The sequence below is a fragment of the Oncorhynchus masou genome, chromosome 6 (genome assembly GCF_036934945.1).
Source record: "Oncorhynchus masou masou isolate Uvic2021 chromosome 6, UVic_Omas_1.1, whole genome shotgun sequence".
In the NCBI taxonomy this organism is placed as follows: Eukaryota; Metazoa; Chordata; class Actinopteri; order Salmoniformes; family Salmonidae; genus Oncorhynchus; species Oncorhynchus masou.
Genome location: NC_088217.1, coordinates 66,444,854 through 66,465,559, shown reverse-complemented (window position 1 = coordinate 66,465,559; position 20,706 = coordinate 66,444,854). Strand labels below are relative to the sequence as shown.

At 43.4% G+C, this 20,706-nt stretch overlaps 1 protein-coding gene and 1 pseudogene across 2 annotated transcripts; both read left to right on the top strand.

Moving 5' to 3' along the window:
• The first annotated feature begins 5,709 nt into the window (after positions 1–5,709).
• On the top strand, positions 5,710–8,415 carry LOC135542453 (putative nuclease HARBI1; annotated as a pseudogene).
• An 859-nt stretch (positions 8,416–9,274) lies between these two features.
• On the top strand, positions 9,275–19,546 carry mrpl39 (mitochondrial ribosomal protein L39). 2 transcript variants are annotated; one of them, XM_064969412.1, is made up of 10 exons: positions 9,275–9,464; positions 9,962–10,168; positions 10,280–10,419; positions 13,799–13,898; positions 16,742–16,809; positions 18,034–18,146; positions 18,496–18,561; positions 18,696–18,849; positions 18,985–19,032; positions 19,378–19,546. In XM_064969412.1, the coding sequence occupies exons 1-10, from the start codon at positions 9,428–9,430 to the stop codon at positions 19,474–19,476; spliced, it is 1,032 nt and encodes a 343-aa protein (XP_064825484.1). In that variant the 5' UTR covers positions 9,275–9,427; the 3' UTR covers positions 19,477–19,546. The 2 variants fall into 2 exon arrangements, with proteins under 2 accessions (XP_064825484.1, XP_064825485.1); XM_064969413.1 differs by having other exon boundaries at positions 18,696–18,853.
• Positions 19,547–20,706: the final 1,160 nt, after the last annotated feature.

Here is a 20,706-nt window from a genome sequence, read left to right as displayed (position 1 = left end):
GTCTTTGGGTTATCGAGGTGTTTGAGGATGTAGTGTAGGCCCATGTTGACAGCGTCATCCACAGACCTGGGGGGTTGCTATGATGGCAGAAGTGTAGAGGAGAGAGGGGCCTGGAGAGGAAAGGGGAAGGGAGTGGTGGGGGGTGGGGTAGATGGGTGAGAGGGGGAAGTGGCAAGCAGGGGAAGGTGGAGGGGGGGGTATTGTCCTGGTGATTGAGGGGCCTTTGTGAGTCAAATTTGCAGTACAACTGGTTTTGTTTATTCGGCAATCATCTGCTGTTGGGAGAGCTTAAGGTTTGTTGTTGGTAATTTGTCACTGAGGACTTAACATGGTCCTCTCACACCAGTATAGTTGTGAAGAAGTCACGCCTCCTCTTCCCCCGGAGGTTGAAACATTTTGGCATGGTCCCTCAGATCCTCCATCGAGAGCATCCTGACTGGTTGTATCACTGTCTGGTATACACTGCCCTCGACCCGGAAGGCGCTCCCGAGGGTGGTGCGGATGGCCCAGTGCATCACCGGGGGTGAGCTCCCAGACATCCAGGACGTACATGCGAGGCAGTATCTAAGGCCTGAAAAAATCCCACAGACTCCAGTCACCCGAGACATGGACTGCTCTTTATGCTCCCTTCCTGCAAACGGTACCGGTGCATCAAGGCTCAGACCAACAGACTCCTAAACAGCTTCTATCCCCACACCATAAGACTGCTAAATGGCTAACTACCACTAATCCCACTCACATCTACGCTGCTGTTAAAATGATGATCGATTAGATGTATTATTACCACTGCGCTGTATTATTACCCGTCATAAAGCTTGCTGATGACACAACGGTTGTATCACTGTTTGGTGAGCCAACTGCACCGCCTGCGACCGGAAGTCCCGAGAGAGGGTGGTGCAGACAGCCCAGCGCATCACTGGGGGCGAGCTCCCAGCCATCCAGGACGTACATGCCATGTGTCGTCTGAGAGAGGCTTGAACTATTGCCGAACACTCCAGCTGTTCTCCACGCTCCCGCCCGGCAGGCAGTACCTGTGCTAACAACTACAGCTCTCACTCTCCCACAGACTATCCACACTGACTCGATGCCCATCCACTGGTACTCTACCCACTCAGACACAACCTACACTGCTGCCAAAATAATTCTTGATTAGATGTATTACTCCATTACGTTGCTGTCCATTGATTGATTGCCATTACCATAAGTATATATATATATATTTATCCTGCCACTGGTCACTATTATTCCTGTTTACATGTACAGTTGAAGTCAGAAGTTTACATACACCTTAGCCAAATACATTTAAACTCAGTTTCTCACAATTCCTGACATTTAATCAGAGTAAAAAATCCCTGTCTTAGGATCACCACTTTATTTTAAGAATGTGAAATGTCAGAATAATAGTAGAGAGAATGATTTAATTCAGCTTTTATTTCTTTCATCACATTCCCACTTGGTCAGAAGTTGACATACACTTAATTAGTATTTGGTAGCATTGCCTTTAAATGGTTTAACTTGTGTGAAACGTTTCGGGTAGCCTTCCGAAAGCTTCCCACAATAAGTTGGATGAATTTTGGCCCATTCCTCCTGACAGAGCAGGTGTAACTGAATCAGGTTTGTAGGCCTCCTTGCTCTCACATGCTTTTTCAGTTCTGCCCACAAATCTTCTATAGGATTGAGGTCAGGGCTTTGTGATGGCCACTCCAATACCTTGACTTTGTTGTCCTGAAGCCAACTTTGTATGCTTGGGGTCATTGTCCATTTGGAAGACCCATTTGCGACCAAGCTTTAACTTCCTACCTGATGTCATAAGATCTTGCTTAAATATATCCACATAATTTTCCTACCTCATGATGCCATCTATTTTGTGAAGTGCACTAGACCCCCACAACATGAAGCTGCCACCCCGGTGCTTCACGGTTGGGATGGTGCTCTTCGGCTTGCAAGCCTCCCCCTTTTTCCTCCAAACATAACGATGGTCATTATGGACAAACAGTAATATTTTTGTTTCATCAGACCAGAGGACATTTCTCCAAAAAGTACCATCTTTGTCCCCATGTGCAGTTGCAAACCGTAGTCTGGATTTTTTATGGCGGTTTTGGAGCAGTTGTTTCTTCCTTGTTGAGTGGCCTTTCAGGTTATGTCGATATAGGATTCGTTTTACTGTGGGTATAGATACTTTTGTGCCTGTTTCCTCCAGCGTCTTCACAAGGTCCTTTGCTGTTGTTCTGGGATTGATTTGCACTTCTCTCACCAAAGTACGTTCATCTCTAGGAGACATAACGCATCTAACGGCTGCATGGCCCCATTTTGTTTATATTTGCGTACTATTGTTTGTACAGATGAACGTGGTACCTTTAGGCTTTGGAAATTGCTCCCAAGGATGAACCAGACTTGTGGAGGTCTACAATTTTTTTCTGATGTCTTGGCTGATTTCCTTTGATTTTCCCATGATGTCAAGCAAAGAGGCACTGAGTTTGAAGGTAGGCCTTTAAATACATCCACAGGTACACCTCCAATTGACTCAAATGATGTCAATTATCCTATCAGAAGCTTCTAAAGCCATGACACCATTTTCCTGAATTTTCCAAGCTGTTTAAAGGCACAGTCAACTTAGTGTATGTAAACTTCTGACCCACTGCAATTGTGATACAGTGAATTAAAAGTGAAATAATCTGTCTGTAAACAATTGTTGGAAAAATGACTTATGTCATGTACAAAGTAATGTCCTAACCGACAAACCTATTGTTTGTTAATTAACAAGAAATTTGTGGAGTGGTTGAAAAACTAGTTTTAATGACTCCGACCTAAGTGTATGTAAACTTCCGACTTCAACTGTATATCTTACCACTAGTATATTACCAGAAGTATATATATGTTCCTGCTACCAGTCACTTTTCAGCCCTGTGTTCGTGTATATCTGTCTATCCCTGTATATAGTTTCCTCTCTTATTTCTTAATTATCTTGTTTACTTTACTATATACACTTCTGGTCAAAAGTTTTAGAACACCTACTCATTCAATGTTTTTTCTTTATTTTACTATTTTCTACATTGTAGAATAATAGTGGAGACATCAAAACTATGAAATAACAAATATGGAATCATGTAGTAACCAAAACAGTGTTAAACAAATCAAATTATATTTGAGATTCTTCAAATAGCCACCCTTTGCCTTGATGACAGCATTGCACACTCTTAGCATTCTCTCAACCAGCTTCATGAGGTAGTCACCTGGAATGCATCTCAATTAACAGGTGTGCTTTGTTAAAAGTTAATTTGTGGAATTTCTTTCCTTTTTAATGCGTTGGAGCCAATCAGTTGTGTTGTGACAAGACAGGGGTGGTATACAGAAGATATCGTTATTTGGTAAAAGACCAAGTCCATATTTTTGCAAGTACAGCTCAAAAAATCAAAGAGAAATGACAGTCCATCATTACTTTAAGACATGAAGGTCAGTCAGTCTGGAACATTTCAAGAACTTTGAAAGTGTCTTTAAGTGCAGTCACAAAGACCATCAAATGCTATGATGAAACTGGCTCTCATGAGGACCGCCACAGGAAAGGAAGACCCAGAATTACCTCTGATGCAGAGGTTACGTTGATTAGAGTTAACGGCACCTTGTTTGGCCAAGAAACACGAGCAATGGACATTAGACTGGTGGAAATCTGTCCTTTGGTCTGATGAGTCCAAATTTGAGATTTTTGGTTCAACCACTGTGTCTTTGTGAGAAGCAGAGTAGGTGAACGTAGGATCTCTGCATGTGTGGTTCCCACCATGAAACATGGAGGAGGAGGTGTGATGGTGTGGGGGTGGTTTGCTGGTGACACTGTTACTGATTTATTTAGAATTCAAGGCACACTTAACCAGCGTGGCTACCACAGCATTCTGCAGCGATATGCCATCCCATCTGATTTGTGCTTAGTCGAACTTTCATTTGTTTTTCAACAGGACAATGACCTAACACACCTCTTTGACCAGGAAGGAGAGTGACGGAGTGCTGCATCAGATGACCTGGCCTCCAAAATCACCCGACCTCAACCCAATTGAGATGGTTTGGGATGAGTTGGGCTGCAGAGTGACGGAAAAGCAGCCAACAATTACTCTGCATATGTGGAAAATCCTTCAAGACTGTTGGAAAATAATTCCAGGTGAAGCTGGTTGAGATAATTCCAAGAGTGTGCAACGCTGTCATCAAGGCAAAGTGTTGCTACTTGACTAATCTAAAATATAACACCTTTTTGGTTAATACATGATTACACATGTTATTTCATAGTTTTGATGTCTTCACTAATATTATACAATGCAGAAAATAGTAAAAATAAAGAAAAACCCTTGAATGAGTTGGTGTCAACTTTTGGCTGGTCCTGTGTATGCGCCCAATTAAATGTGATTTAATTTATTGTACACACGATGGCGCCATTTAACCACGCACCTAATTGAGTGCCACGCCTCTACCCCCTTGGAGAACAACTTTCATGTTTTAATGACTATGCATGCTCATTCCGTGCAATTGTTATCCCACCACTGTCTCCAAAAAAATGAAATGAAAGAGACGTTTATGAGTTTGTATTTTATAGGGCCTGCCATATCATGGGGATATTGTATATGTAAATACAATAGTGACCACGAGCGACTGTCCAGGCTGCATACGTCAGATGTCAACAATAACATTCTGGTTAGTCAGTGAGCCACATCTCTGGGGCCTGTTGCACAAAAGTAGAATTAAGACATCCGGGATAAATGACTCAGCTGAGCTCAATGAAGCCAAAACATGTGCGTCCAGGCTTAATTGGTTGCACAAAGACCAAGCCAGGATGAGCAGACACGGATTCATTAAGCCAGGTGAAACCAATCCTGGATAGGTGCGCGCTCACGGCTCACTCAAATAGACCCCGCCACAGATCACAGATTAACTGATTTACCATGGCAACTAGAGCCGCGTACTTTTCCCCGTCGGAAGCACAAATCCTCATGGAGGCATACGAGGAGGTAAAAGATATAATTAAGAAGAAAGGCAACACCGCCACAGTGATAAAGCAAAGAGAAAAAGCGTGGCAAAGTATTGCAGACCGCCTGAATGCGTAAGTAGTGCACAATTACACACTCACCGCTCCGCTGAAACATCACAATTACAATTCAAATATTTAATTCACATCTCCAAAAATGCAGTTGTACTGTAATTATGAAACGGTTAAATTTTTTAATTGAAATGCACTGCAGATATGAGTGAAATTGTGTAAAGTAACTCCATCACACTGTATAAAGCTATGATCAATTTTTTGATATTTTTACTGAAAACAAGACAAAAATACCAAGTAATTTTTTTGCAGTGTGACTCCATTATATGTGTGTGTGTGTGTGTGTGTGTGTGTAGATTAAACATGAACGGGCCAAAACGGACATGGCAGCAGGTCAAAATCAAATACAAGAACATTCTGCAGAATGGTATGGTCCCTGACTAATATTTAACAAAGCACAAGCATATATTGTACCCAGAAGGTGCCTGCTCACACATTGTCTGTACTGTTTTAGCAGTGAAAAAGAATACCCACAGACAAGGCACGGGTGGTGGGTCACCAAAGGCTGACCTTACCCCAGCAGAGGACATGGCCTTGGAGCTAAATAAAGGCAGGCCCGTCTTAGAGGGGATCCCTGGGGGAAAGAGACGAGCATAGGTTCCTCCCAAGATGCCACCCGCTTCATTCAAGGTATGTCCTTCCATCTCTACATGGGATACAACCACATTCATATTGAATCAATTTGGACTGTCTGACTTTGGTTTACCTATTGCCTTGCAGTGTCTGGCAGCACTGTGTTCCTGTTAGAGCCACCAGCACAAGCACCAGACGATGCTGATCCAGTGAGTACTCCATCAAAGGCATACTGTAGGCCTGGCATGTCTTGTCTACTAGCTTCAATATGAATCCGATTAAATGTGATAGGGTGAAGGCCCCAGTGCAGTAGCAACAGCACATGATGGAGACGATGATGAGGAGGAGACCATCTCTCTGGATTCCAGAAGGCATGAGGTATCATGTTAAGACTGTGAAAGTACTATTTACTCTACAATGGTGAGGAGTCCTCATCAAAATCAAAAAATCTAATTTATTTTACAGGACCCAGATGCTATACAGTGGGAAAACCAGCCTGGCAACATAGTGCGTATTAATAAAAGGACACCACATCCTGCCAAATTCCAGCTGCGCTAATTGTATTGTGTTCACAGAGCTCACAAGCTATCAGAAAGTTGTATGGCAACCACCTCCGGCGCCAAATAGAACTGGCAGACATAGACATTCAGTACAAGAAGAAAAAGATGGAAAATCTTGCACTGGAGTCCGAAATAAAAAAGAGGACAATTAGGAAACTGGACCTTGAAATAAAAAAACTTGAGAGGGAGGTGAGATATGCCTTCAATGTACACTGTATGCTAACTGTAACACAAATGTATTAATCATTATTTTTCTTTCCTCCCCCAGCTCCAAGAAGATGACACAGCTCAAAATAAAAATTAGGTATATTCTCGTCAAGTGAGCCATGACATATGAGCTCTTATTGTGAGCACACAGGACGGTGGCATCTTTCTAAGGTTTTTTTTATTTTCCCAGCAATCAGTACAACCAAGTCATCGTTATAAGGCATCGCCCTCTTTTGCCCACCCCCCCAGCACCAGGTGTGGCCACTAGCCTATATGAAGTCCCAAAATTGTGTGTTCCTTTCTGCTCTGACAATGGCATGCCCATTCGTGCGAGATGTGGTGGATGAAGAAGCACTTGTGCTGAGGAGAGCCTTCAGGCGAGAAAGGGTCTTCAGGGACCGGTTGGACCCACTGGCCTTCCCTGATGACCATCTATATGAAAGATACAGGTTTTCTGCAGATGGCATCAGGTATCTATGCAGACTACTGGGTCCCAGGATTAAGCACCGCACTGCACGGAGCCATGCACTGAGTGTGGAGCAAATGGTTTGTGTGGCCTTGCGCTTTTTGCTAGTGGAGCCTTCCTGTACTCAGTGGGGGATGCAGAACAGCTGAACAAGGCCACAATTTGCCGCACAATAAGGAGTGTGTGTCTGGCTATCAAAGCATTAGCAGATGTCTTCATCTCCTTCCCTGGCCACAGAAGACTCTGTGACATCAAAGAGGAGTTCTATAGGATTGCAGGTAAGAGGATCTACAAATTACAGGACAACTGTTAACACATAGTAGGATACTCATTACTTTGTGTGACAGGTTTCCCCAATGTCATTGGTGCAGTGGACTGCACACACATAAGGATAAAAGCCCCCTCAGGTGCCCATGAGGCCGATTTTGTGAATAGGAAATCCTTTCACAGCATTAATGTTCAGGTGAACATAACTTTTTGATATTGTCCATTGACGAACACTCTGCATTGCCAGTGATGTGCATTGATTGGTGTAATATTCCTCATCTTATGATTTCAGATGGTCTGCAATGCTGACTGTGTGATCAGCAATGTTGTGGCAAAATGGCCTGGCTCAGTCCATGACTCCAGAATCTTTCGGGCCTCTGAAATCTATCACAAGGTAAGCCACACAACCCCTATTTATAACCATCATGGCTGTGTCAAGAATATCACTGTGTTTATGAGGTAGTAATGATGAGATTTTGTGTTGACAGGTGAATTCTCTGGAGTGTTGCTGGGAGACAGGGGGTATGGCTGCCTGCCAGCCTTTTCTCCTGACACCTTTCACAGACCCCCAGGAAGCACAGCAGGCCTACAACCATGCCCATGCCAGGACCAGGGCCAGAGTTGAAATGACCTTTGGCCTCCTGAAGGCACGCTTTCACTGCCTTCACAAATTAAGGGTCAGCCCTGTTAGGGCATGTGATATTACTGTGGCTTGTGCTGTCCTCCACAATGTGGCCTGCCTGAGGAAGGAGAGGGCCCCCAGAGTGCCACCAGCCATGGACTGGGACAATCCGGCAATCTTCCCTGATGACGACAGTGGTCGGCTGCTGAGGGACCAATATGTGTTGAATTATTTTAGTTAGTATGTGTGCTTTCAATTTTGGTTAAATATGTCCTGCGGTGGCAGAGGAATTTGGGTTTTTTGGGTTCGTTTTTTGACGAATTTGGCCTCTTATGATGTTTGTGCGGTATACTGTGTGTAATACAAGGCTGCAGGGAGGCTACTGCATCCATTCATTTGTCTGTTCAGTTGATGTGTATGGATTTGTCCTGCATTTATTTTAGTGTGCAGACATGCAGGGTGTGTTATATACAGACCTTTGAATGTGTATGTATCATTTTGTATAATATGCTTGGATTCTGTGCTTTCCATCTTGTAGAGTCACTGACTTCAGTTTCGAAAGGAGCTGATGGTTTACCTGCTTTGTTTTGTCCTTATTCAATAAAGGAACATAATGTTACACATTGTGTTTTTATATTCATATGGAATGTGTATTTGTTTATATGACAGAGTACTAGGGCCACACTGAAGAAAAAGGATAAAGTCATACATTTGAGGCTGGTTCTTTCTGCAGAAAAGCTACATATTGTTTTTACAGTTTTGATACTTATGACAATGTGATACTTAATATTCTGGCACATCAGCATGTCTTTGTTTATGAAACCATACTGAAGTACAATTTCACGAAATGCCCCACATCTGTCATTTTAACAACTGTCCTCCTTTAAAACAACTGGTTACAATATTATGACTTGTGTTTTTTTCCCCTCTGTGGCCCTAATATTCTATCATTTTATATATAGCCTTATAGTCTATGGGAGACTGTAAATTATCTAATGATAGCAACATCATCTAAAAATCATTTTTTATCCAAAATCATTGAAATTAATGATCACAAACGTTTAAATAATAACAGTGGGTCTAGTTATATGTGATAACAATGTATAGTGAGCAGTGAAATAACTATTGGTTTCCATTTGTGGTGACTGCTGACTGACATTAGGGATGAGATTAAATAGATCCTGGAATTTAGCCTGGTCTGGAGCAGGCTAGCTCCACAGAATAAATCTCCATGGTAATTTATACCATAACATATCCTCCTGCCCCCTATCCATCTTTAGTGCAACCGGATTACGGATCAATTGAGCCAGGATCACCAAGATATCCTGGCTTAATCCCTTATCCTAGTTTTGTGCAACAGGCCCCTGAACAGACAAAACTATCAATAATATTGTTCATGCTTTACTGAAACATAGTACAACTACACCTGCTGTCTGTTTTTGGAACATAATGTCCACTCAAGCGTTTTTGTGGGAACTATTCAACACCCCAACAATTTATTCTACCCGGACCGAAATCAACGTTGCTCTTTAGTCAGGCATGGCGTCCAAACGAACTCTATAGAAAATAGCAGTGTAAAATACACATAATTTAGCCCGGCATTGGTGCCCTACTGTTAAACCAGCACCAGAGATTAATCGCCAAAAGCAACAATGGCGTGTCGTACCGCATGTCAACTTCTACAGCGCCGTAAGTACAACATATGACCACACAACCGCTGCCACTCGTATAACATGGGCTAGCTACGAATGCTAATTAGCTACCTTCACTGTATACAAAATGACCTTGGGTGGTTGCTACGTACAGTATTAGATCATGACACCATCAACAAATGTTCATGATGTAAACTATGACAGTGAGAGTTTATATCGCTCATCTGGGTTTCTGCATCGCTAATTTGTGTATAGGATGTTGGATTGTGAAAATCAGCTGCCATGTTCTTGCTTTGTGGCTCCGGCACTGCAGTCGTAGTGTCCAGTAGGTAAAGTTAACATTTGTTCAAGATCATTTTTTCGGGAATCGATTTTCGTGGGATAGCTAGTTCCCAATAACACTATTCCAATGATGACCAACGAATGGCGAATTCCATTAAATCTTGAATCTTCAAACTAGTTTTGGCGTAGGAAATGTGTATTATTCATAGTGTATTGTCTTATCATGTACTCACCATGAATTCATTGACTCAGGGTTGGCATCCAGTTCTGCGTCTGTGCGTCTCTCGGCTGCTGAGGTGCGTGGTCGGCGCAGCGCTGTGTTTTCCCGGGAGCAGGCTCGCCAGCGTTCCCTGTACCCACGCACAGAGAAGATTGAGGTGACCTTGGAAATACCCGGTCTGCAGGGCACCCTGCTCGTCATGAACAAGGGACTGTCCACACCACACAGCTGTGCACGCCGTGAGTACAGGGACAATACCTGTGGTTTGTCTGTGTGCCGTATTGATTTTGTCAAAGCAGTCAGAAAAATTCTCTAGTATAAATCATATTAAATCTCTCTCTCTCTCTTAGACTTGACAGAGTGGTATGTAACCAGCTCTGCCCTGGCCTTAGTAGACGGAAAGCCCTGGTCCCTGCACCAGCCCCTCACCCAATCCTGCTCCCTCTCCCTGCTCACCTTCAAAGACACAGACCCACTGCTGGTCAACCAGGTACAACACAGCACCACAGATATAGGTATACATGCACTGAGGTATATAGCACCGGTGTAGGGTGAAGTTGCACTTAAGACGCTGATGTTGGATTAGTTTAGCATTTCCCCCACTAACGGTTAAATGAAATCGTATTAGTCACATGCGCCGAATACAACCGGTGTAGACCTTACAGTGAAGTGTTTACTTACAAGCCCCTAACCAACAATGCAGTTTAAAAAAATACAGATAATAATAAGAAACTGAAGTAACAAGTAAGTAAAGAGCAGCAGTAAAATAACAATAGCGGGACTATATACAGGGGGGTTACCGGTACAGGGTCAATGTGCGGGGGCACCGGTTAGTTGAGGTAATATGTACATGATGGTAGAGTTATTAAAGTGACTATGCATAGATGACGTCAACAGAGAGTAGCAGTGGTGTAAAAGAGGAAGAGCAGCATTGCAAATAGTCTGGGAAGCCATTTGATTAGCTGCTCAGGAGTCTTATGGCTTGGGGTTAGAAGCTGTTTAGAAGCCTCTTGGACCTAGACTTGGTGCTCCGGTACCGCTTGCCGTGCGGTAGCAGAGAGAATCGTTTCTGACTAGGATGGTTGGAGGCTTTGGCAATTTTTAGGGCCTTCCTCTGACACAGCCTGGTATAGAGGTTGTGGATGGCAGAAAGCTTGGCTCCTGTGATGTACTGGGCTGTTCGCACTACCCTCCGCCTTGCGGTCGGAGGCCGGGCAGTTGCCATACCAGGCAGTGATGCAACCAGTCAGGATGCTCTCGATGGTGCAGCTGTAGAACCTTTTGAGGATCTGAGGACCCATGCCAAATCTTTTCAGTCTCCTGAGGGGGAATACGTTTTGTCATGTCCTCTTCACGACTGCCTTGGTGTGCTTGGACCATGTCAGTTTGTTGGTGATGTAGATACCAAGGAACTTGAAGCTCTCAACCTGCTCCACTACAGCCCCGTCGATGAGAATGGGGACGTGCTCGGTGCTCATTTTCCTGTAGTCCACATTCATCTCCTTTATCTTGGTTACGTTGAGGGAGAGGTTGTTGTCCTAGCGCCACACGGCCAGGTCTCAGACCTCCTCCCTATAGGCTGTCTCGTCTTTGTCGTTGATCAGGCCTTCCACTGTTGTGTCAAACTTAATGATGGTGTTGGAGTTGTGCCTGGCCGTGCAGTCATGAGTGAACAGGGAGTGCAGGAGGGGGCTGAGCACACACACCTGAGGGGCCCCTGTGTTGAGGATCAGCGTGGAGGATGTGTTGTTACCTACCCTTATCACCAGTTGTAGACGGAGGTGTTTAGTCCCAGGGTCCTTAGCTTAGTGATGAGCTTTGAGGGCACTGTGGTGTTGAACGCTGAGCTGTAGTCAATGAATAGCATTCTTACATAGGTGTTCCTTTTTTCCAGGTGGGAAAGGGCAGTGTGGAGTGCAATCGAGATTGCATCATCTGTGGACCTGTTGGGGCGGTATGCAAATTAGAGTGGGTCTAGGGTTTCTGGGATAATGTTGTTGATGTGAGCCATGACCAGCCTTTCAAAGCATTTCTTGGCTACAGATGTGAGTGCTTACGGGTCGGTAGTCATTTAGGCAGGTTACCTTGGTGTTCTTGGGCACACGGACTATGGTGGTCTGCTCGAAACAGACTCGGACAGAGAGGGGTTGAAAATGTCAGTGAAGACACTTGCCAGTTGGTCAGCGCATGCTCGTAGTACATCCGTCTGGCCCTTGCGGCCTTGTGAATGTTGACCTTTTTGGGTAAGTCTCTAAGAACTTTGCACACCTTGATTGTACAATATTTGCCCATGCATTCTTTAACTCTTCAAGCTCTGTCAAGTTGGTTGTTGATCATTGCTCGACAGCCATTTTTAAATCTTGCCATAGATTTCAAGCCAATTTAAGTCAAAACTCTTAAATAGGCCACTCAGGAACATTCAATGTCGTCTTGGTTAACAACTCCAGTGTATATTTGGACTTGTTTTAGGTTATTGTCCTACTTAAAGGTGAATTTGTCTCGCAGTGTTTGTTGGAAAGCAGACTGAACCAGGATTTTGTCTGTATTTAGCTCTATTCCGTTTCTTTTTATCCTAAAACAAACCTCCCTTGTCCTTGCCGATGATGAGCATATCCATAACATGATGCAGCCACCACCATGCTTTAAAAGAGAGTGGTACTCAGTGATGTTTGATTTACCACAAACATAGCTATTTGTATTCAGAAGAAAAACGGTTTGAAAAAATGCTACATTTTTTGCAGTAGTGCTTTAGTGCCTTATTGCAAACAGGATGCTTGTTTGTACAGAATAAAAAATATTCAAAATCTTCCTTCTTTACAATCTGTCACTTAGGTGGGTATAGAGGAGTAACTACAATGTTGTTGATCCATCCTCAGTTTTCTCCCATCACAGCCATTAAACTCTGTACCTGTTTTAAAATAACCATTGGCCTCATGGTGAAATCCCTGAGCGGTTTCCTTCCTCTCCGGCAACTGAGTTAGGAAGGACGCCTGTATCTTTGTAGTGACTGGCTGTATTGCTACACCATTCAAAGTTTAAGTAATTATTTCTTCATGCACAAAGGAAATTCAGTGTCTGCTTCATATTTTATTTTTACCCATCTACCAATTAGTGGCGGCAGATTTTCTAGTGTTTAGAGCGTTGGGTCAGTAACCGAAAGGTTGCTAGATCGAATCCCCACGCTGACAGGGTAAAAAAAAAAAATCTGTCTTTCTGCCTCTGAACACGGCATTTAACCCAATGTTCCTAGGTTGACATTGTAAATAACTGACTTGCCTGTAAAATAAAGGTTAATTATAAAATATGCAAGGCAATGAAAAACTCCCTGGTCTTTGCCGTTGAATCTGTGTTTTAAATTCACTACTCGACTGAGGGACCTTAGGTCAAGAGGCTTCTAAACGGCTTCTACCCCCAAGCCATAAGACTCCTGACCAGTAAATGTATTGAAGTAAAAAAAAAAAATATATATATATACTTGTTTTGAGTTGATCTCACTCACTCAGAAAATGCATCAAGGTAATTGGTGTTGTTTTAAGATATTCTGACTTGTTTCAAGCCTTTTTTTTTAGGTTAAAGTAAGCAAAATGATTTGCCAGTACACTGAGATAATTTACATTTTGAAGATGTCAAGTCATTGCATTGTAATGTTAAGAGATACTGTATCTAGGTAAGATAAACATTTCTGCAGTGTACATATAGACTGTAGTGTACAGGGCCATAGATACCGTATAGGCCAAACTTTTGACACCAGACATATTTGCCCCCAAAGTGGTGGTTTTCTGGTGGTGGTGACTGACTGGTCTCAGACTGTGACTGTGGTGATTGGCTGTTGGTTTGTGTGTGTGTGTGGCCTCTCTCTCCCTCCCTAGGCATACTGGCGGTCGTGTGCAGCCCTCCTTGGCCAGGTCCTGCAGGATGCCTTTAAAGAAGACTTTTCTGTGGAACTGCTCAGACTCCCAGAGGTGCTAGGTATAAGCCAGGAAACACTCATACCCATATTTTCCCTACCATTTTCATAAAAAAATAAAATAAACATCAACAAATGACTAGTCAACAGATTGGAACTGAATCCTTATATTCAGTGCATTCGGAAAGTATTCAGACACCTTGACTACTTCCACATTTCGTTATGTTACAGCTTTTTTTATTTTATTGATTAGAATAATCTCCACACAACACCGCATAATGACAAAGCGAAAACACTGAAATACCTTATTTACATAAATATTAAGACCCCTTGCTATGAGACGCCTTATTGGGATCAGGTGCATCCTGTTTCCATTGATCATCATGAGATGTTTCTACAACTTGATTGGAGTCCACCTGTGGTAAATTCTATTGATTGGACATGATTTGGAAAGGCACACACCTGTCTAAGGTCCCACACTTGACAGTGCATGTCAGAGCAAAAACCAGGCCATGAGGTTGACGGAATTGTTCGTAGAGCTCCGAGACAGGATTGTGTTGAGGCACAGATCTGGGGAAGGGTACAAAAATAATATATAGCATTGAAGGTCCCCAAGAACACAGTGGCCTCCATCATTCTTAAATGGAAGAAGTTTGGAACCACCAAGCCTCTTCCTAGAGCTGGCTAAACTGAGCAATCGGGGGAGAAGGGCCTTGGTCAGAAAGGCGACCAAGAACCCGATAGTCACTCGGACAGAGCTTCAAAAATAAAATAAAATGTTATTTTTCACATACACATGTTTAGCAGATGTTATTGCGGGTGTAGCGAAATGCTTGTAATGCTTCTGTGGAGATGGGAGAAACTTCCAGAAGGACTGCAGCACTCCACCAATCAGGCCTTTATGATAGAGTGGCCTGAAGCCACCCCTCAGTAAAAGGCACATGACAGCCCACTTGGAGTTTGCCAAAAGGCACCTAAAGGACTCTCAGACCATGAGAAACAAGATTCTCTGGTCTGATTAAACCAAAATTGAAACCAAGACTGAATGTGTCACGTCTGGAGGAAACCCGACACCATCTCTCCTGTGAAGCATGGTGGTGGCAGCATCATGCTGTGGGGATGTTTTTCAGTGGCAGGGACTGGGAGACCAGTCAGGATCGAGGCAAAGATGAATGGATCAAAGTACAGAGAGATCCTTGATGAAAACCTGCTCCAGAGCTATTTGGACCTCAGACTGGGGTGAAGGTTCATGTTCCAATAGGACAACGACCCTAAGCACACAGCCAAGACAACGCAGGAGTGGCTTTGGGAAAAGTCTCTGAATATCCTTAAGTGGCCCAACCAGAGCCTGGACTTCAGTTTTGTATTTTTAGATACATTTGCAAAAATGTATGAAAAGCTGTTTTTGCTATGTCATTATGGAATATTGTGTGTGGATTGATGAGGGGGGAAAACAAATCCATTTTAGAACGAGGCTGTAACTTAACAAAATGATGAAAAAGTCAAGAGGTAGGGCCTCCCGGGTGGCGCAGTGGTTAAGGGAGCTGTACTATCAGAGACTCTGGGTTCGCGCCCAGGCTCTGTCGTAACCGGCCGCGACCGGGAGGTCTGTGGGGCGACGTACAATTGGCCTAGCTTCGTCCGGGTTAGGGAGGGCTTGGCCAGTAGGGATGTCCTTGTCTCATCGCGCACCAGCGACTCCTGTGGCGGGCCGGGCGCAGTGCACGCTAACCAAGGTTGCCAGGTACACGGTGTTTCCTCCGACACATTGGTGCGGCTGGCTTCCGGGTTGGATGTGCGCTGTGTTAAGAAGCAGTGCGGCTTGGTTGGATTGTGTATTGGAGGACGCATGACTTTCAACCTTCGTCTCTCCCGAGGAGGTATGGGAGTTGTAGCGATGAGACAAGATAGTAGCTACTAAAAACAATTGGATACCACGATATTGGGGAGAAAAGGGGGTAAAAAAAAAGTCAAGAGGTCTGAACACTTTCCGAATGCACCAGCTTTTACTTACGCTCGCTCGTTCTATCGCTAGCTTTTCGCTCTCTCTCTCGCTATCTCTTTCAAATTCAGATTGTTTTGTTGGCATAACATAACATTTCTAGATAGTGGTACTGTACAGCATTTCAGTAAATATGCAATGAAAAAGGATAATGAAGTTAATTTCAGTTGTAATAATTATAATAGTAAATATAATCATGTACACTACTGCTGTTGTATTTTGTAGTCTTCGGTCGATAGATATAATTAAAGAAAACAATTATTAAAAAGAAAAAATGCCTCATCGATAAACAACAAAATGTACATTGATGATGGTAACACTATGTATTACTTGTAAGTTATATACAATGCAGACTGGGTGTACAAAACATCATGAACACCGGCTCTCTCCATGACGTAGACTGACTTGGTGAAAGCTATGATGCCTTATTGGTGTCATCTGTTAAATCCACTTCAATCCGTGTAGATGAAGGGGAGGAGACGGGTTAAAGGAGGACCTTTAAGCTTTGAGACAATTGAGACATGGATTGTGTACGTGTGTCATTTAGGGTGAATGGAAAGACAAAATATTTCAAACGGGGTATGACGAACTGGTTTGAGGGTGTGACAAACTGCAACGCTGCTGGGCTTTTCATGCTCAACAGTTTCCCATGTGTATCAAGAATGGTCCACCACCCAAAGGGACATCCTACCAGCTTGACACAACTTTGGAAGGCGTTGGAGTCAACATGGACCAGCATCCGTGTGTAACCCTTTTGACACCTTGTAGAGTCCGTGCCCCGACTAATTGAGGCGGCTCTGAGGGCAAAAGGGGGGTGCAACTCAATATTAGGGGGGTGTTCCTAAGGTTTTGTACACACAGTGTATATAATTCATACAATGTATGTAATCTCTCTCTCTGCAGTAACTTCAGGAGCGTTCTGTTGTGATGTGGTGCTGGATCCTCAGTTAGACACCTGGAACCCTTCAGAGGTCAGTGTGTGTTATATTCTGGTATGTGTGTAACTGTGTGTTTTTATACAGGAGATTCCAAAGTTATTGACAGCCTTGATAAAGATATTATATATATATATATATCTCTTCTAAAGCCATGAGATTGTTTTCTGAAATTATCCAAGCTGTTTAAAGTCAACTTAGTGTATGTAAACTTCTGACCCACTGGAATTGAGATACAGTGAATTATAAGTGAAATACTCTTGTCTAAACAATTTTAGGAAAAATACTTGTCATGCACAAAGTAGATGTCCTACTGACTTGCCAACACTATAGTTTGTTAACAAGAAATTTGTGGAGTTGTTGAAAAATGATTTTTATTGACTCCCACGTAGGTGTATGTAAACTTCCGACTTCAACTGTGTATATGTATATAATAAAAATAATAAAAAATGTGAGCTTTCATTTAACTTGGCAAGTCAGTTAAGAACAAATTCTTATTTACCTTGACAGCCTACCCCAGGCTAAACCCGGACGACGCTGGGCCTATTGTGCACCTCCCTATGTGACTCGCAATCACGGCTGGATGTGATACAGCCTGGATACATGAAGTAGTCAAAAGTTTAGTATTGACTACATCAAGCGTGTAACTCTACAAACTTGTTGGATGCATTTGCAGTTTGTTTTGGTTGTGTTGCAGATTATTTTTGCCCAATAGAGACATGCATGGTAAATCATGTGTTTTTGTGAGAAAGTTGGAGTTTCAGGTCATACCCCCCAAGACAAGCTAACCTCTCACCATTGCCAGTAACAGAGTTTAGAATGTCTTGGGGGGGGGGGATGATCTTTGATCCTCTAACTTTCTCAATCATCATTTATTTATGATTAATTCAGGATTATTGTATTTTCATTTTCAAAAAGAGTGGCTCCAAAATGACAAAATAAATTATTTACCATTTAATTTACTAATCTGAAACACAACCAACCACAACAAGCTTGATGTAGTCATTGCGTGCTAGTAATACTTAACTTTGACTACTTTATTCATAAGAAGCTTTAGGGATGCCAATAAAAAAAAAAAAATGTATTAGTATAAAATATAGGATATATTTTAAATGTTGCATACAATATTGTTCTGTATTTTAATCATTTATTTTATACAGTCATTGTTGCTCATCTTTATCAAGGGTGTAAATAATTTCGGACCCCACTGTGCATGCGTGTTGAGCAAAGTGAAATGACCTGAGAGTGTGTGTGTCCCAGGAGTCCCTGCGCTCTCTGACGCGTGGTGCTCAGCAGCTGATCCATCGGGACCTGCCCTGGGAGCCTCTGGAGGTGACGCCCCCTGTTGCCCTGGAGGTCTTCTCCAACAGCAGGTACTTTATTTCTATACTCTCTTGTTCAATTGTATCATTTTTTAGGGGGGGATAAAATATACAAGACAAACCAAAATAATGTAAAGGTATTGAATTTGGCCATCAGTACCCCCTTTCGGAGGACTGAGAAGGTGTTGCAGCTTGTTACGTGCTGTTATAACAGGTTATAACCTAGCATTTTTCTGGACTGAAAGCCTATTGGCAAAGTCAGTTTCGAAACCTCTCTTTTCTTGCAAAATTTTCCCTTCTCGGCCTTTTCCTCCATGTTTTCAAAGCACTTTTTCACTCATTTTAGTCTGTTTCGTGTTCTCCTCCAGTGTTCTAGCTGTGCCTGTGTTTGTGTTTGCAGGTGTAAGCAGGAGGAAGTGGAGGAGAAGTCTGCACAAAGTCCTAAAGGCACAGTGATCCTCTACAGGTGAGCTACAGGAACTGTACCGCGGTAGATGACTCGCTCACATCCTTATTGAGTGACACTTATCTTCGCTGTGTTTTCATACACGTATAAGGCACACACACACGCTCTTGTCTCACCTCGTATCTGTCTCTTAGGTGTGGGGACCATGTTCTGTTGAGTGGGGGCCCCTTGGCGGCGAGGACAGGGCTGTGCTCTCAGTATGAGGTAACTGCCATCCACCCTCTAGGAGAGGGCAAGTGGGGTCTCCACCGCCGGGCCCAGGGGCTCTCACTGCCCCTCCAGCAGCAGGTAGGTACGCGGACAAATATGCAGGACATGTTTCAGTCAATGTATGAAGCATCTTTTGGATGTGTTCGAGTGTCAGTGAGTGATGAGTGCCACTGACTGAGTCATTCATTCATTTCTCCGGTTGTCTTTCCGTAGGCCCACCACACTGTGTGGAGGAAACTGAGGAGCAGGGCAGAGAAGCTGGTAAGAAAATATTACTCTTCACAATTCTCTCCACATTATTTTGAGTGGTTTAGATGAAACAACAAGACCTAGGTAAGTCAAAATGAGTTAAAACCCATCCTGATCTCACCTTCAGATTTTTACTGAAAGGGGTTCTTTAGTATCTCATATCTTTACTGCTGACCTGCACAATTGTTTTGGGCCATATCAACAGTTGACAAATGGGGGAGGGGGGGGGGGTCGGAAATATGTTTGAGTAAAGTGATCCTTTAAAAAGTGAAACATCCCTTTCAGTATCTATCAGTATCTATTCATAATTAATTATCAAACTGCCGGTTTAATCCTATTGGCTCTCCCTCTCCACAGGTTAAGGTGCCCACAGAATCAACCAATGAAGCCATTTCAGATACATTGACTCCGCCCTCTGCCCCTGAACAGACTCCTCCCCATGCTCCCCAACAATGATCATGACTATAACCTTGTCATTATATATGTCTTTGTAATATTTGGGGAATAAACGTGTAACGCATGGAAATCGTCCCCTCTCCTCTGTACACTAAATGCTTGCTGAAATTTAAGTGGGTTATTGGTTTATGACAGTGTAGCTGACGTGGTGTAGAGTGAAGTTGCTGAACTTGGGTCAGTTTTTCATTTCCCCCGCTAATGGTTAAGGTTGGGTTTGGGGGTGGGGAAGCTGATATGGAATCAAAGTATTTGTTGTGCAGAACGTAACTGGTTTGTGCCCAGTGAGGGACAGGGACAGAACCGACTCTGTTACAACAGCACAGTTGACTTTTCCTTAATATTTTATGCTTGCCGGGGATTTGAACCCAAAGTCAAATTAATTGATGACCTGTGGTGTGTGATATAGCCATCTGTCTTTTGTGTGGAATGAAAGCTGCGGTCCGTGCCATGCTCGAGCATGTTAAAGCCTTACACTAACACACCCCTCTCCGGCCTTTAACTGCTCAGCTGACGGTATGTGTTGAGTGGTCAGCAGTTTGCTAACACACAAAGACGGGTGTGTGCTGCTCGGCCATCAGGGGCAGAGCAGCTGTTGTGTATGTCGCTTTGGGACAGGTGTTTGAGGAGTGTGTGTGTGTAAAAGTGGGCATGAGCTGTCACAGATTACCAGATCAGAGTAGTGGACATGGGTTATGTCCCAAATGGCTCCCTATTTAGTGCACTACTTTTGGTCAGGGTGCATAGGGCTCTGGTCAAAAGCAGTGCACTATATAGGGAATAGGGTTCCGTTTGGGACGAAGAAAAGTGTGACCATATACAGTATCTGTAGGCCTACAGTACATGTCAACAGTTACAGTATATTCCTCAAACTGAAGCTGTGATATAGTATACTAAGAAACATAACAATGTGTGCATAAATGTGATGCTGCATAATTTATCTTGATCTATGATGCTCCCGGTCTAGAGTCTCAACAATGGTGATGGTACATTTTTAATATACATGGTGCTGTGAGACCGATCGAGAGTTTGCCCATTGCACAGCTGTCGCCCCCCCCCCCCTCTAACAGCCAGCCCCACCCCGACACCCAGCGACAGTATGGGAGACACACCCAAGGACAAATTACAGTCCCCATCCCACCTCTCACCAATTGAGATGTTTGAACCGGTGCCTGGAATTCCAGACTACTATATTCCATGGATATTATTATTCCATACTACTATATTCCATGG

What these genes read in the sequence shown, in the direction of transcription:
- mrpl39 (XM_064969412.1), top strand. Translation starts at nt 9,428, where the DNA reads ATGGCGTGTCGTACCGCATGTCAACTTCTACAGCGCC. An exon ending in ACCCACTGCTGGTCAACCAG is followed by an intron (nt 10,420 to 13,798) that starts GTACAACACAGC and finishes CTCCCTCCCTAG; the next exon opens with GCATACTGGCGGTCGTGTGC. An exon ending in GGAGCAGGGCAGAGAAGCTG is followed by an intron (nt 19,033 to 19,377) that starts GTAAGAAAATAT and finishes CCCTCTCCACAG; the next exon opens with GTTAAGGTGCCCACAGAATC.